We start from the raw sequence: 15014 nt of genomic DNA, 5'->3' as shown, positions 1-15014 counted from the left end.
CAGAGCTCCGTTACAGAAGACGAAATGACAAAGCATTTGAAAAAATCTCCAGGCTATGATAGACAGAGGCCACAGCAGGGATTCAGCACAGTGCTGCGTGAGAAGGTGTAACGGAAAGCCAAAGAATCAAATGGATGCTCATGGAGGGAGGGAGGGAGGGGGTACTGAGGACTCCAGCTATCCCACAGTCCCTGCAGTCTCCAAAAAGCATTTGCATTCTTGGCTGGGCTCCAAATGCCTGAAGGGTCAAAAACATTTTCCTGGGTGTTTCAGGGTGTATGTCATCAATTTACACCCTTCCTCCCCCCCCCCGAAAGAAAAGGGAAAAAAATCGTTTCTCACCTTTTTTTCAGTGTCACCCTATGTCTACTGCATGCTGCTGATAGATGGGGTACTGCAGCACTAAACAGCAGCATCCTCTACCCTCCCCTCCCCGGTGGCAGACAGTATGGTACAAAAGGACTGGTATCTGTCCTCGTCATCATACTGTGAGTGCTCCTGGCTGGCCTCAGTGAGGTCTGCCGGGGGGTCCTGGGTAAAAATAGGAATGACTCCTGGTCATTCCCAGCAGATGGTGCAGAACAGCTGGTCCTCATCATAGCAACTGGGGGATGAGCTCCACCAGCCCCCCCCCCCCCCCCGTCATGTCTAAAGAAAAGATTTTGTACTGCCTGGACTATCATAGCAGTGGAAGGCTGGTCTCCTCTCCCCAATGTCCTGCCTGGACTATCATAGCAGCTGGAGGCTTCCTCCCCCTCATTTTATCTCACTAAAAAGTCTGTGTTTCTTATTCCTGCATTCTTTATTACTTCATCACACAAATGGGGGGACACTGCCACAGTAGCCCAGGAGGGTTGGGGGAGGAGGGAAGCAACGGGTGGGGTTGTTGCAGGGGCACCCCCTAGAATGGCATGCAGCTCATCATTTCTGCAGGATCTCTGGGGCTTTGACACGGAGCGGCTGTGCTCTCAGGTTCTCTAGTACACTTGCCCCATATTCTAGGCTGGACTGACTCTATTTTTAGACAAAACATAGGAAGGGAATGACCCGGGGAGTCATTCCATTTTTGCCTATGCGCCCCCGGCCGACCTTAGCGAGGCCAGCCAGGAGCACCCATGATAGCAGCAGACAGTACAGAACGACTGATAACCGTCATCTCATCGCCAATTAACAATGGGAGACGGTGCAATATGACTGGTAACCGTCTCTGCTATCTTGCAAAGGCAAATGAATGCTGCTGTGTAGCAGTGCAGTACCGCATCTGTCAGCAGCATCCAGTACACATACGGTGACAGTGACAAAAGGCAAAACGGGCTCCATGATTGCCATGCTATGGCGTCTGCCAGAGCAATCCAGGGAAAAAGGGCACGAAATGATTGTCTGCTGTTGCTTTCCCGGAGGAAGGATTGAGTGACGACATTTACCCAGAATCACCTGCGACACTGTTTTTCCATTGGGATCTCAACCCAGAATTCCAATGGGCAGGGGAGACTACGTGAACTATGGGATAGCTACGGGATAGCTACCCACAGTGCAACACTCCGGAAATCGACGCTAGCCTCGGTACATGGATGCACACCACCGAATTAATGTGCTTAGTGTGGCTGCATGCACTCGACTTTATACAATCTGTTTTACAAAACCGGTTTATGTAAAATCGGAATAATCCCGTAGTGTAGACATACCCCTAGTGACTTAAGGGAGAACATATCTGGGCCAAAGTCTTTTACTCCTTAACCCCAAAATAATAATAATAATAAAAACATAGAAAAACTGAATACTGTAGGAAGAGCAGGAGGTAGCTGAAACTCTAGTTCTGTTCCCTCCACCTTCCTCCTACTCACCTGTCAACCAAAGCAGAAATATTGAGCGTTTGAATTAATTCTCATTTGCTCCTTCTGTCTTAGGTAGAGGTGACTCACTTTTTCTATAATTCTCTTTGACTGACTCTATCTAAGGGTTTCAGTTAGCTTTAATGTGCTTTCTCTAAAGCTTCTCCATTCTTGGGGTAGGGTTTAGAGAGTTAAGGTCAGAGCTTAGGCTAGCTTTAACATGCTTTTCTGCCTTAGTCAGCTCTCAGTGCTCAAATAGCGTTAGGAGCACGTGATTAGAAATACTTTTTTTGTTGTTGTTTTTGATGTTTTAGTACACCTCTACCCCAATATAATGCTGTCCTTGGGAGCCAAAAAATCTTACCGTGTTATAGGTGAAACCGCATTATATTGAACTTGCTTTGATCCACCAGAGTGCGCAGCCCTGCCCCCCCCCCGCCCCGCACCCTCCTGGAGCACTGTTTTACTGTGTTATATCCGAATTCGTGTTATAGCGGGTCACGTTATATCGGGGTAGAGGTGTATATGTCCAGTTCTAGGTTGAACATATACTTAAAGCCGGGATGGATAACAATCAATACTTTTCTGAAAAAAATAAAGAATAAATTGATTTTTTTAAATTTAAATTAAATACAGATTTGTTTTTAAGAACAAACTTATTTAAAGTTAAATTTGAAATTACAGCCTATGTTAAGGCCTTAACTTAATATAATCTATTTAAATCATTTACTTTAAATAAAAAATATTAAGCAATACATGTTTGCTGAAATTTTTAAGAAAGTCTGGGCACTGCACTGATGGAAGTCACAGTCTAAGTGCATGGAACCAGGGCTTGTTGAATGAAGTGCTAAATCAGCTTTTGGAGATTAGTAGCCTGTTCTGCAGTTGCAGAGAGACATTCTTCATTTCATTTTATTCAACAACTTCAGTTCAGTGATTAGCTCATTCAAAGTTGAGAACCAAATGGAAGTTGAAAAGCAGGAATGCTTGTTTTCCTCTTGTGGTCGGTGTATAAAAGCTATGTCTGAGATGATGAGATCTGTTACTCCTAACAATCTTGAAGGGGACTAGAAACAATCAATCCAATTAACTAATTAATAAATTTAGTTTTATATGCAAAACATGCTTTGATAAACTTTTTATACCATTTATGTGTCCAGCACATTTAAGATAGTTTTAACTAATAAAAAAATTTAAATGCTGGTTTTGTTCATTTTTAATTGACTTCAAATTTCCATCCAAATATAGCTTGACACAAACAACAAGTGGGGAAAAAAAGAATAAAAAAAAATCTTCTAGTGTATAAGAAAGGCATCAGTTGCCATTTTCCAACATAATAAAATATGTAAAAATTAAGAATTGAATAAATGTAAGTTAAGCTATATAATTATTTAAATAAATAACATATGTTCTCCTGGATAGCAAAAAGAAGCACTAAATTTAGTGTAAAGATTATATTTAGTTGCAAAGCAGCATTTTAATGGTTACCAACCAATGAGAATCATCCTTTCTTTAGGACAATAACTAAAAGTACAAATGCAAAACAAGATTAAAATTGACTTGAATAATTGTAATTTAAATTGTTTGATTTAAATCAATCCATCCTGTTTAAAGCAGTCTAGGAAAATGGGCTGACTTTAGAAAAGGCTGTTGGTGTAGTTTTATATAAAAAAGAAACTTGTACATTTTTTTACCCCATGTCAAAATTCTGTCTTCCCCTGTGAAATAGAGTGCCAATTTCAGAATTCATTAGCTTTAACATGGTATATGCTATGATCATTTGCTAAAATATTAATTCTTGTATACAAATGCTTTTGATTATTCTGTTTTGAAAAGTATGTTCTATAACTAGAAATGTTACTCATCATGAGTAGGTGACAGATTTTTAGTCCCTTGTAGAACAATTCATAATTACTAGTCATTAAGCTGAGGAGACACTTCTCTTATAAGCCCATATATCCAGGTGTCTCTTACTTTTTTGAAGCAAGAGGAAAACTATATTTCTCTGTGATTCTTCTTATTTTATGGGATATCATCAGTCTTTTTGAAAAGAGAAAATAAGGGTCTTTAAAAATTGTACAGTTCATGGGCAATACTTGATTTCACACATTTAGTACAGTGAGGTGCTCCAAGTAAGTGTGTGCACAATTGTATATCAGTAGTACCACATAGATGCATTTCACTAAGTGGGGATTTACCTCATTAGTACTTTTTATGCCCACCATTTGGGAACCTTCCCATCTAGTTTCTCCCTTAATGGCAAAATATTTATTTATAGGTTTCCCAATGTTTACTACTTATATTATGTTTAAGTAATGTGAACGTCTTGTATATAAGTTGAGTAAACTTTTATTGATTTAAATTCCTAGGTTAACTTGCATTCTAATGAGTAGTTTAACTTCCTTTATGGAAGTGAAGCCAGGGAGAAGGGCAAATGTCAATCTGATATTGATGAATAGCAGCCCTAATAAACTGTTGGTTTTCAGCCCTGTGAGTGGACAAGAAGGATGAGTTGAGCCTCAGGTGACTTGTGGTATGACTGATTACTTGACACTAGAGATAAGGTTACTGCAGGCCATTGACCTGCTCAAATTTCTGTTCTACAGGGGCAAGGTGGGAGAGGAAACCCAGACCAAAGATGTTTGCAAAATATTTCAGAAGTGTGAGAATTTAAACAAAAAATTGAATGATGCTTTGGATTTAGAATACTCCAGTAAGAGCAGAAATCCAAGTTTATATGTCTGTTTAGAAACTTTTAGTTTGCAAAGAAGTATTTGTTTTTCAGATGTTGTTTCTCTCACTGAAAGTGGAACTCTTTTGACAGCTATTTTTTGTGTGTGTTGTGGGTTGTTTGTTTTTTGTACAACAGACTACAATGTTTCATTAATACTAAGACTAATATTACTGGCAAACTGGTAATTAATTTGAGTCACTCTACGCTTAGGACAAGATTTTCAAAAGTGAGTAATGATTTTGGATCCCAGATTGATATCTTAAATGGGCCAGATTTTCAAAAAGTGCAAAAGACTCAACTTCAGTAAATCAGACTTCAGGAAAACTAAGAGATCTAATATTGATATACACAAATTGAGTTGCTTAAAATCACTAATTGCTTCTGATCATCGTGGCCACAGTGTGAATCTTATAGCTTGTCACTTTAAACAATTATGTTAAGTTCCACTTTTCCTAATACTCAACATAAGCATTTGTGTGGAGTAATGTACATCTGCCCTTGAGTACAAGGCTGAAAATCTGAAGATTTATGTTCTGCCATTTCTGTTGTGGGTTAGGCAGGGTGGATTTGATCAGGAAGACTCGATTTAATCATGGATTTCTACATGAGTGCATTCTTGTTGGTTGTTATAACCTTAATACATATTCTTCACAACTCTGAGATAGATGTAGCCCAAACTGGTCTCTTTTACGGCCTGCTGCCATTACAGGTTTTTCCCTTCTAGTGAGAGAATGGTATGGTAGATCTCAAATCAATGAAGGCTACACTCAAAGACCTCAAAACTTCTGGAATATGCTGCTCAGTTTCACTTCTGTTTCTACTGCCTGTCCCTCCCTTCTCACATTTATCTCCAGACTTCTCCTTGTCCAGATCTATTCCACCCCCAACAATTTCTGTTCATTGAACTTTCTGAAACTTTGCACTTTTAGAGAGAGGTAAGGGACTGACTGTGTGTACACAAATTTGCAGAGGGAAAATAGGGTTGAGGTCTGTTATTTCTCACCTCTATATATTATTCATTTATTTAAAAACATTTTTGCTGTTAACAAGCATGTTATCTCTGGAGACACAAATCCACAGTTTGAGAACTGCAAAACTAAGCATCTCTGACTGAGCACTGAATCCCATTGAGTAGATAGAAAGATTAACCTAAATACTGGTAATCTATACAAAAGCCTCTGGAACCCCATAAGATTGGGTCCCTGATCCATGAACTATTGGAACATTTACAAAACTTTTCTTAAACATTGCATTAATATATTGTCTCATACTATAGAATTTATAATCCATATTCCATGATGAGATATCTTTGAGCTATAATGTATATCAGGGGTCGGCAACCTTTTGGAAGTGGTGTGCCGAGTCTTCATTTATTCACTCTCATTTAAGGTTTTGCATGCCAGTAATACATTTTAACATTTTTAAAAGGTCTCTTTCTATAAGTCTGTAATATATAACTAAACTATTGTTGTATGTAAAGTAAATAAGGCTTTTAAAATGTTTAAGAAGCTTCATTTAAAATTAAATTAAAATGCAGAGCCCCCTGGACTGGCGGCCAGGACCTGGGAAGCATGAGTGCCACTGAAAATCAGTTCGCGTGCTGCCTTCGGCACCCGTGCCATAGGTTGCCTACCCCTGATGTATATAATTAAAACTATCTTTTAGATATGCTTTTTGAGGAAAAAGACTTTTTATAAATAAAATCAGATTTTTTTTATTTAAATCTGATTTTATTTATAAATTTTTTTCCCTCAAAAAGCATATCTGAAAGATAGTTTTAATTATTGTTTTTTATCACCCTGGGGCTAGGTCACTTAGGACCTAATTTTCAGAGGTAGTGGACACCACAAACTTCACAATAAAAGTTTGATTGCTCAGGACCTGTGGAAAATCAGACCTCAACCTTATTCTATCTGCTGCCACACTTGCAAAATAGTGTTTGCTTAGGTTGGATCCTGCAACTATATCTCTGTAGTTGGATCCCTGTGCACATAGGAAGTCCTGTTACCTGCAGCACTTCTGAACACACACAATAAGATGTGTGTCCACCTATTCAAGATGAGTAGTCTGCCATTAATGTGTTTTGAATTGACTGTGGTTTTGCTGTCTTTGTGATATGAAACTTCAGTCAAATATTTCATTACATTTTAGTATGAAATCCTCATGTCTTTAATGGATGAAACTGAGATTTATTTTATTGGCCGGGTTGTGAAATTTGTGTGCAGTGTAACAAGGAATATTTTTGTTCAATACATTAGAAAATTTCCTGGCTGCTTATTTGTTTAGAAGCCTGCAGTCTACAATTCTGAAGTAGCACACTATTTGACACATTATATACTTTCCACACTGGATAAAATAATTGTATGCATACGATATTTTAAAACTAAGTCACTGAGCTATGTAGTTGCAACAAAAAATAGCATATCCTTCCTTAAAGCATGAAAAAGCACTTGTTTTTTTCCTCTTGCTTAGACAACGTCATAATTTTTACCATTTTAAGAATAAATACATAAAGATAGAAGCTCTAACTCTTCTGAAAAAGTGTTTTAAAATGAGTTTCTCTGAAACATAGACTGCTACTGTATTATGTCTAGCATCACTGACATGCTGTAATGATCAAAAAGGAATAATCTCTGTTTTAGAATTTCTTTATGACTGTACATGAGAGAGTATTTGCCTCCATAAGCAGTTCCTGGAAACAAATATGGAAGCAAGTGCAGTTGTGCTAAAAATCTTGAGTTTAAAAGACCACTGAACCGTGTAGTTCTAGGCCAGGGGTGGGCAAACTACGGCCCGCGGGCCACATCCGGCCTGCGGGACTGTCCTGCCCGGCCCCCGAGCTCCTGACCCAGGAGGCTCACCCTTGGCCCCTCCCTTGCTATCCCCCATCCCCCGCGGCCTCAGCAATGCTCTGGGCGGCGGGGCTGTGAGCTCCTGGGGCAGCGAGCTGCGGAACCCGGCCTGACCCAGTCTCTGTGCTGCACGGTGGCGGCGGCTGCGTGGCTGTAGTGCCGCCAGCCAGCGGTGCTCCAGGCAGTGTGGTAAGGGGGCAGGGGACAGGGGGGGTTGGATAGAGGGCAGAGGAGTTCGGGGTGGTGGTCAGAGGGCGGGGGTGTGGATAGGGCAGAGGTGGGCAAATTACGGACCGTGAGCCACATCTGGACTGCGGGGCCATCCTGCCCAGCCCCTGAGCTCCCAGCTGGCCCCGGCCCCTCCCCGGCTGTCCTTCCTCCTCGCAGCCTCAGCTTGCTGTGCTGGCAGCGCGGCATCCTGGCTGGCTCCGGGGCTGGGCGGCGCGGTGCAGGGGCAGATTTACAAGTGAACACGGTGCCATGGCAAAGGCCCCCCAACAACAGGGGGACCCAGGGCCGGGCACTCGTGCAACTCAACACTGGCTGCACTGACATCATATGCAGGCGGGCGGTGCAGATGGCGGGAGCGCAGGGAACGCAGGCGGAGGACTCAGGGGGAGCACTGGGAGGCCACGCAGCTGGCCAGAGAGAAGCAGCCCTTTGAAGGGGAAACCGCCGCTTCTCGGGGCAAACCGCCGCTTCTCTCTGGCTGTGCGGCTGCCCCTGCTCCTGTTGAGTCCTCCGCCCATGTTTGCGGGGCCACATTCTGAAAGGGGCTGGGGGGGGGGGGAGATGGATAAGGGGTAGGGTCCTGGAAGGGGGTGGTCAGGGGCAGGGGGTCCTGGAAGGGGGTGGTCAGGGGGTGGGAGGAGGATGGAGGGGGGTCGGTTGGGGACAAGGAGCAGAGGGGTTGGATGGGTTTGGAGGTTCTTAGGGGGGCAGTCGGGGCAGGAAGTGGGAGGGGTGGATAAGGGGTGGGGGGCAGGCTGTTTGGGAGGGGGCACAGTCTTCCCTACCTGGCCCTCCATATGTTTTGCAACCCCAATGTGGCCCTTGGGCCAAAAAGTTTGCCCACCCCTGTTCTAGGCATATCCAAGACTTATGTCTAGAGAGAAGAATAAAACAGGCTTAACTCATGAGTAGAAATTTGAGTGTTCTTGATTAATCCATCTGTATCTATTGGGTTTCCGGGAAACGGGGCGAGCAGAAGCCTGCCCCATGCTAACGGATTCCCCCCCTCAGCCTAAGGGGAGGAACTACAGGACCTCAGAAACCCACTAATTGCGGGGGACAACTAATAAAAGAACAGGGACAGGAGTGCGGTCAAAGGGTCATAAGAAGGGAGCCTGATGGGGACACTGAGCAGAGAACCCCGGACAGCGCCCACTGCTCCTCGAAGGCGTCAAGGGAGCCAGCGAGGAATGAGTGTTTCCAAAATGACTTGTTAGTATCAGGGTTGGCTTCACTGAGCCAGGAGTAAGTAAATTTCAAACTGGGGCACATCAGGTGCAAGAAGTGTAAGCAAAAAGCAGTTACTTTAGTAAATCAGCCGAGTCATCTGGGTAGAAGAGTAAATCTTGTTGAAAATTGAGGGCAGTCTGCACACACTCTTTCAGTAGGTCAATCCTTATATACTGTTGTTCCATAACTCACTTCTAAGATAGATAAGTCCTGAAAAACATTTTCAGATAACCTTGCAGCATGTCAATTTGGGGATAATAACCTGTTATTTGTGAACTTGTCAGTCCTTTTTTTTTTTTTTTTTTTTTTTTTTTAAACCAAACAAATCTGCCTGATAAGCACTGGGAAGCTCTTTAAACCATTTGTAAAGTACGGACAAAACACTCAGTATAAGAATTTAAATAAATAGTTACACTGTTCTCTTATTTTGGTATCTGAATGGGCTGCTATCCTGGGTAACTTCTGACCAGTTTTGAAACTGTTGGGATGGTTTAAGTGTTTGTGAATATAGTTGTGACATTGTGCAGTCTATACAGTTTTATAAAAAATTAATAATAAGTGAATATAATGTAACTGAGATATACTTCATGCAAAAGGTCTCTTGTAAGGTATCATTACAAAGCTTATAATCTACTGAGTGTAATCATCCTATTTGTATAAATGTAACACTCTTGTATCTGAAACTAGAAATATGAAATATAGCTCTGAGGGCCTATTGTAATTATGTAAAGTGTGGGCCATTAATGGTGGTTTGGAATCTTGATGACTCCCATTAACTAGGACCATTGTCTGCAAATGGCTGTTTTTTACCTGTAAGTCTTCCTGTATACCTGTGTGCTGGCAAGTGGGTAATGAAGTCTTGCAGTGACATGTGATCATGTCACCTGAACTAGAATCCATCTTTAACCTGGTGTCTTTCTGTTGAGAAAGAGGGGGTGGGAACTCAGAGAGGGACAAAAGGATTCCCACCTTATGCAAAAGATATATAAAGGGGTGGAAGAGAACAAAGAGAAAAAGAGTCATCATGAAGAATCCCCTAGCTATCACCTGAGCTGGAACAAGAGCTGTACCAGGGGAAAGAATTGTGCCCAGGCCTGGAAGGTGTCCAGTCTGAGAAAAAACTTACTGAAACATCCCTGAGGGTGAGATTATCTGTATTCAGTTTGATTAGACAGAAATTTGCGTGTTTTATTTTATTTTGCTTGGTGACTTACTTTGTTCTGTCTGTTACTACTTGGAACCACTTAAATCCTGTATTTAATAAAATCCCTTTTTACTTATTAACTAAGAGTATGTTTTAATATCTGGGGGAGCAAACAACTGTGCATATCTTTTTTATCAGAGTTATAGAGGGCGAACAATTTATGAGTTTACCCTGCATAAGCTTTATACAGGGTAAAACCCAGCCATGGCAGAGGATGCGGGGACCCCCACAGCTGCCCAGGCGGGGGAGGGGGAGACCTGCCTCCCCATTTTGTCTGGGATATTTTTAGTGAAAGTCAGAGACTGGTCACAGGCTTCTGTGAATTTTTGTTGCTTGTGACCTGTCCATGACTTTTGCTAAAAAAAAAAATCTGTGACAAAATCTTAGCCTTAGTTATAAGCAATAAAAGCATAAGACTGTAGAGCACGCAATTTCAAATTACATTCAGAGGATCAGAGTATGATACTCAATATCAGTGTCCAAGTTCTTCTACAAGATGACCTATTTGTGATTTTTGAAGGGTGATTTCTGCAGAGATCCAAGATGTTATCTTGAATCACAGATATTAACACATCCCTCTACTCACTAAATGCGATATTCCAGAACTGGTGTGGGATACAGGAATATGATTGCTTTGTGGTGGTAATTTCAGGGAGCATATTGCTCTTGTGTTTTGACTTAGTTAATTGGTTCTGGATATTGTTCAAGATACTGACTTGTTTATAAAACCATATGTGATTTAGGGCTTCTTAAGTAGCTACAAAAGGACCTCCTGTCCCATGTGCTCTGGTTACAGTTGGGATCTTGGGAGCCTGAGCTAATAAACTTCTGGTGGCAGGAATTCCCTCAGTGGTGCAGTCCAGACTCAGGAATTAGCTTCCATCATTGAAGATATGTTGACTAAAATAAATGTTTGCTAACATGCCCTAAAACCATAATGCTAGATAAGGCAAGACGTATTTCAGCAGTGTTAGCTGGTGGGTGAACCCTAGGTTTTCTGGTATCTTAATTTATGTTGTGGAATAATCACTTTTAAAATTTGTGTGCCATGTACATTATAAACTTTCATTGTTTTTTCCATAAGTATACTACTATGGAAAACTCTATTGTTGTTTTCCTAGCTGCTACATAAAAGTGCAGACTTGTGGAGCATAAACTCTACAATAGACTTGATAATGAAGCACGTATGCGCTTGATATAAATCACATTTTAAAAATTTTCATCTTGTATTACAATAAGCAACATAAGTAATCTAGTGGCAATGTTCAAAATTACAAGTTTAGCAACTTGAACTTGAAAGTTTAGACTTAAACTAGATGAGTCATAAATAGTAATATCACTGTACTTTATACAAAGCTTTTGTTTTAGTGCTCTGAACAGGCATGAAAAATCTAGAATCTTGAGACTGTGTCACTGGGGAAATAATCTTAACATACCTCTACCCAATATAACGTGACCCAATATAACACAAATTCGGATATAACGCGGTAAAGCAGTGCTCCAGGAAGGCGGGGCAGCGCACTCCGGTTGATCAAAGCAAGTTCGATATAACGTGGTTTCTCCTATAACGCTATAAGATTTTTTTGGCTCCTGAGGACAGCATTATATCGAGGTAGAGGTGTACTTTTATCCTCTGTAGAAATTGCCTCCAGTCTCAAAGGAAACATATTCTGTTTTTCAGCTGAAGCTTGTGCAGATGTTCTGGGGTTAGCCAAAGAAGCCAGAAAGCGAAGTCTTGGTCCACTTCATCCTTCTTTTAATGTGATTAAGATAATAAGAGATGGACTATTCAAAAACCTTCCAGAAAATACTCACCAGTTGTCAGCAGGCAAGCTGTGTATTTCACTGACCAGAGTGTCAGATGGCAAAAATGTGTTGGTATCCAATTTTAACTCTAAAGAAGAAATTGTTCAGGTATGTATTACTGATCACCATTATGACAACTTTAAAAGTTGCCACAATTTAGCTTTCTAAGTTTTAAGTCCAAGTGTAGATTGATCCTTGGAATTTCATTTTGCTTAATCTTTGAGTAATCATGGAATAACCCCTTCAATAATGGAATGGTCACCTCAGATTTGTCATGATGTTTGTTCTTGAGGCAATGTTTATTGAGGAAACTAAATGTAAAAAATGATGCCATGCGTGTTCTATTTTGGAAGATTAATATTGTAGAATGAACATTTGCTTGAAAATTCTGCATATCCAATTAAGTTGCAAAGTGTTTTATTTGTAAAAGCTGAAAGGCAATTATTTGATGAGCAAAAATGACTGAGAACTAACTAAGAATACTGCTGCTGACTGTTTTGAGCTCTTTATCTCATCCATAATGAAAGAGCAAGCATGCAATGACTGTAGTCTTTTGGATTTGTATCTAATACTATACCTATTATACTCAGAGTATCTCTGTGGAGATGGAATGGTTAATTTTTTTGGCTTCTGGTTTGTAAAGACACCTTTAGATAAAACGCTTGTACTTCAATATTTATTAAGAGACCTACATTCGTTTTACTTAGAGGAACACTGTAAAAAAAAAAAAACACTTCTGTCTAGAAACTTCACCTCCTATTGTTAAATTAGAGAGAGAGAAGAATTATTTTCAATTATTTTCTTTTTTTAGTTTACTTTATGCATTTGACCCTTCCTCTGTATAATCAGTCATTTCCTCTGGTGTTGTGGGATTTTCACAGAACAATAGGAGAGAAACCATTTTTAAAAAAGGAAAATGATTGATTGCAAAACTACAAATTGGCATAGGTACTCTGGAGAGTGGGAAGGGGCAGCCATGTATATTTAAACTAATTCAAAAAGTGAGTTTGTCAACTTTATTTCAAATAGATTTCTGTTCCTTTAATATCATAAACTTTAACATTATTCGAGACATGAGTGTATCATCATTATACAATAGTTTTCAGTATTAGAGAAATTGCTGTTTAATTTACCTATGTAATCTCATTTCTCCATAGGCTTTAATTTGTAGCTCGTTTGTCCCTATTTATTGTGGCCTAATTCCACCATCATTCAGAGGTGTGGTAAGTCTGCATTGTTTCCTGCTAAAGTGCTAAATTTAGCTTGATAACCATGTAGGAAATTTTGAAAGATAATATATGAACATATTTTTGGTTACTCTATGCAAAAGTTAAAGCTATAAAAAGTATAGCTTCAATACCATGAACTCTGAGTAAAGTACTCATTTTTAATAAAGTAACATTACATATGTAAGAAGATGCAAAAAGGGAAGATAATGGCCTTGTTTACAGCAGTTTTTTCCCCTTAAATTTCCATCTAAGCAGAGTTAGGTTATGCGCTTGCTAAAAGGCTGGTTTATTTAAATGAGCACTTAGCAACTCTAGGAAAGCTTAAGAAAAATGTGTAGTGTAGGCACAGCCAGCGAGACCATCCATATGAGTAAGGGTGCAGGGCTGGTCTCTTAAACGCTTGTCAGGAAATAAGTATCCTATTAACAGACCACATTGCACTTCTATATGTTTCACAACAGATCCACTTAATATGCAGTAACATAAATGCAAATAAGCTATTTAGTGCAAATTTAAAGTTGCATTTTTAAACAGGATATAACTTAGTAATTAGGAGTAATGGTTAAAAGGCCTCTTTCTTAAAGCAACATATTTCAAAGTCATCCTTAGAATTTTGAAATCTCCCATTAATGACTGTCTACACCAAATCATTGCAAGGAGCCGTTGCTTGGAATGGCTCAGGTTTTCTTGCAATACACATGCAACACCTACTCTCTGCTGTCCCTCCACTCCCCTCATTTTTAGTAAAAAAGAGGAAAGTTAAAAGCCAATCAAGTTATTGCAACATTATGATTTAACACAAACAAGTCAGAGATGCATGTGCATTGTGGGGAAGTTAATCTTACTACCTTAACTGTTTTTGTGTTAAACCATAATGTTGCATCAACTTAGTTGTTTTGCTTTCATCAGCCTTTTTTAGTAAAAACAGGGAAGAAGGAAGAGAGTAAAGTGTTTAAAGAAAACTGAAGGCATTCCAAATAATGGTTCATTGCAACATTGTGACAGTCTTTATTGGGATATCTCTCATTTCTAAGAATGGCCTTGAAATATGTTGCCTTACAAACATTGTTCCTTGGGACTTGCTGAAAGATAACAACCATTAAAACATCACCTCCCCTTCATATTTAAGTAACATCAGAGAGCAACAATGTTCAAGTTGACTCAAAAGTATTTTCAAAAGCTGCCTTATGCATGTTTCTAAAGCTTTTCTATATCCTTACCTCTTTAAGCTGGAGTAAAGTGTTATGAAATAGGACATTGGACTGGATCCAAGGTTTAGGTGGATCCAGGCTAATCTGGCTATTCAGTTCTCCTTGGTTGGACAATAACGTTATCTAAAAGGGCTTAGTTCAAACTGCAAAAACATACAAGTGTTGATTCTCTGAATATCCTCCTTGTATAAAAAGGTGACTGCCTTCTTTTGACCTATCCTGCCCAATAAAGATTCTATAACAGGCTCTTGAATTCTTGTTTGCAGGGAAATGGAAGTGAAAAATTAAATGTGTCTGTGTCAAGGTGGAAACTTTCTTGAGGACTCCAAATGTTTTGGAAATTGACTTTCCCATTCCATACACGGAGAAGAGAAATAGGAGCTCTCTTTCTGCCATGAAGAGGAGACTTAGCTTGCTAATTTATAGAGTCAGAGATTTTATAATTAAGGCCCCAATTCTGCAACCACTTATGCACATATCTAAATGTTTCCCAGTGGGGGGCCTGAGGCTGTAAGACTGTTGCTATTATAAGCCTCATTTAACACACAACCACCATACTGAAATTCCTCTCTGCTTGAAACTTTATGAAGGTGGTCTCTTGTGGGAAGGTGATTGGTAATCTAGCAAGACCTCTTTCAGATGTGAGAATTCTGGATAGATGTGGAGAGACTTTTCACATCTTGAA

The 15014-nt window shown here is 40.0% G+C and overlaps 1 protein-coding gene across 5 annotated transcripts in view; it reads left to right on the top strand.

Annotated features, from left to right (window-relative positions):
* Positions 1 to 15014, top strand: part of LOC120392979 (patatin-like phospholipase domain-containing protein 2) — a 49008-nt gene that overhangs the window by 15268 nt on the left and 18726 nt on the right. For all 5 annotated transcript variants that reach the window (XR_005591848.1, XM_039517639.1, XM_039517644.1 and 2 more), the window contains 2 exons: positions 11765 to 11997; positions 13047 to 13112. Coding sequence is in view for 4 of the 5 variants with exons in the window: in XM_039517639.1 (XP_039373573.1) it covers positions 11765 to 11997; positions 13047 to 13112 (299 nt within the window). In the remaining variant the exon portion in view is untranslated. The remainder of the gene's footprint in view (positions 1 to 11764; positions 11998 to 13046; positions 13113 to 15014) is intronic.

Source organism: Mauremys reevesii, linkage group 1 (genome assembly GCF_016161935.1).
Source record: "Mauremys reevesii isolate NIE-2019 linkage group 1, ASM1616193v1, whole genome shotgun sequence".
NCBI lineage: Eukaryota > Metazoa > Chordata > Testudines > Geoemydidae > Mauremys > Mauremys reevesii.
This window is presented reverse-complemented; position numbering and strand designations above follow the sequence as displayed.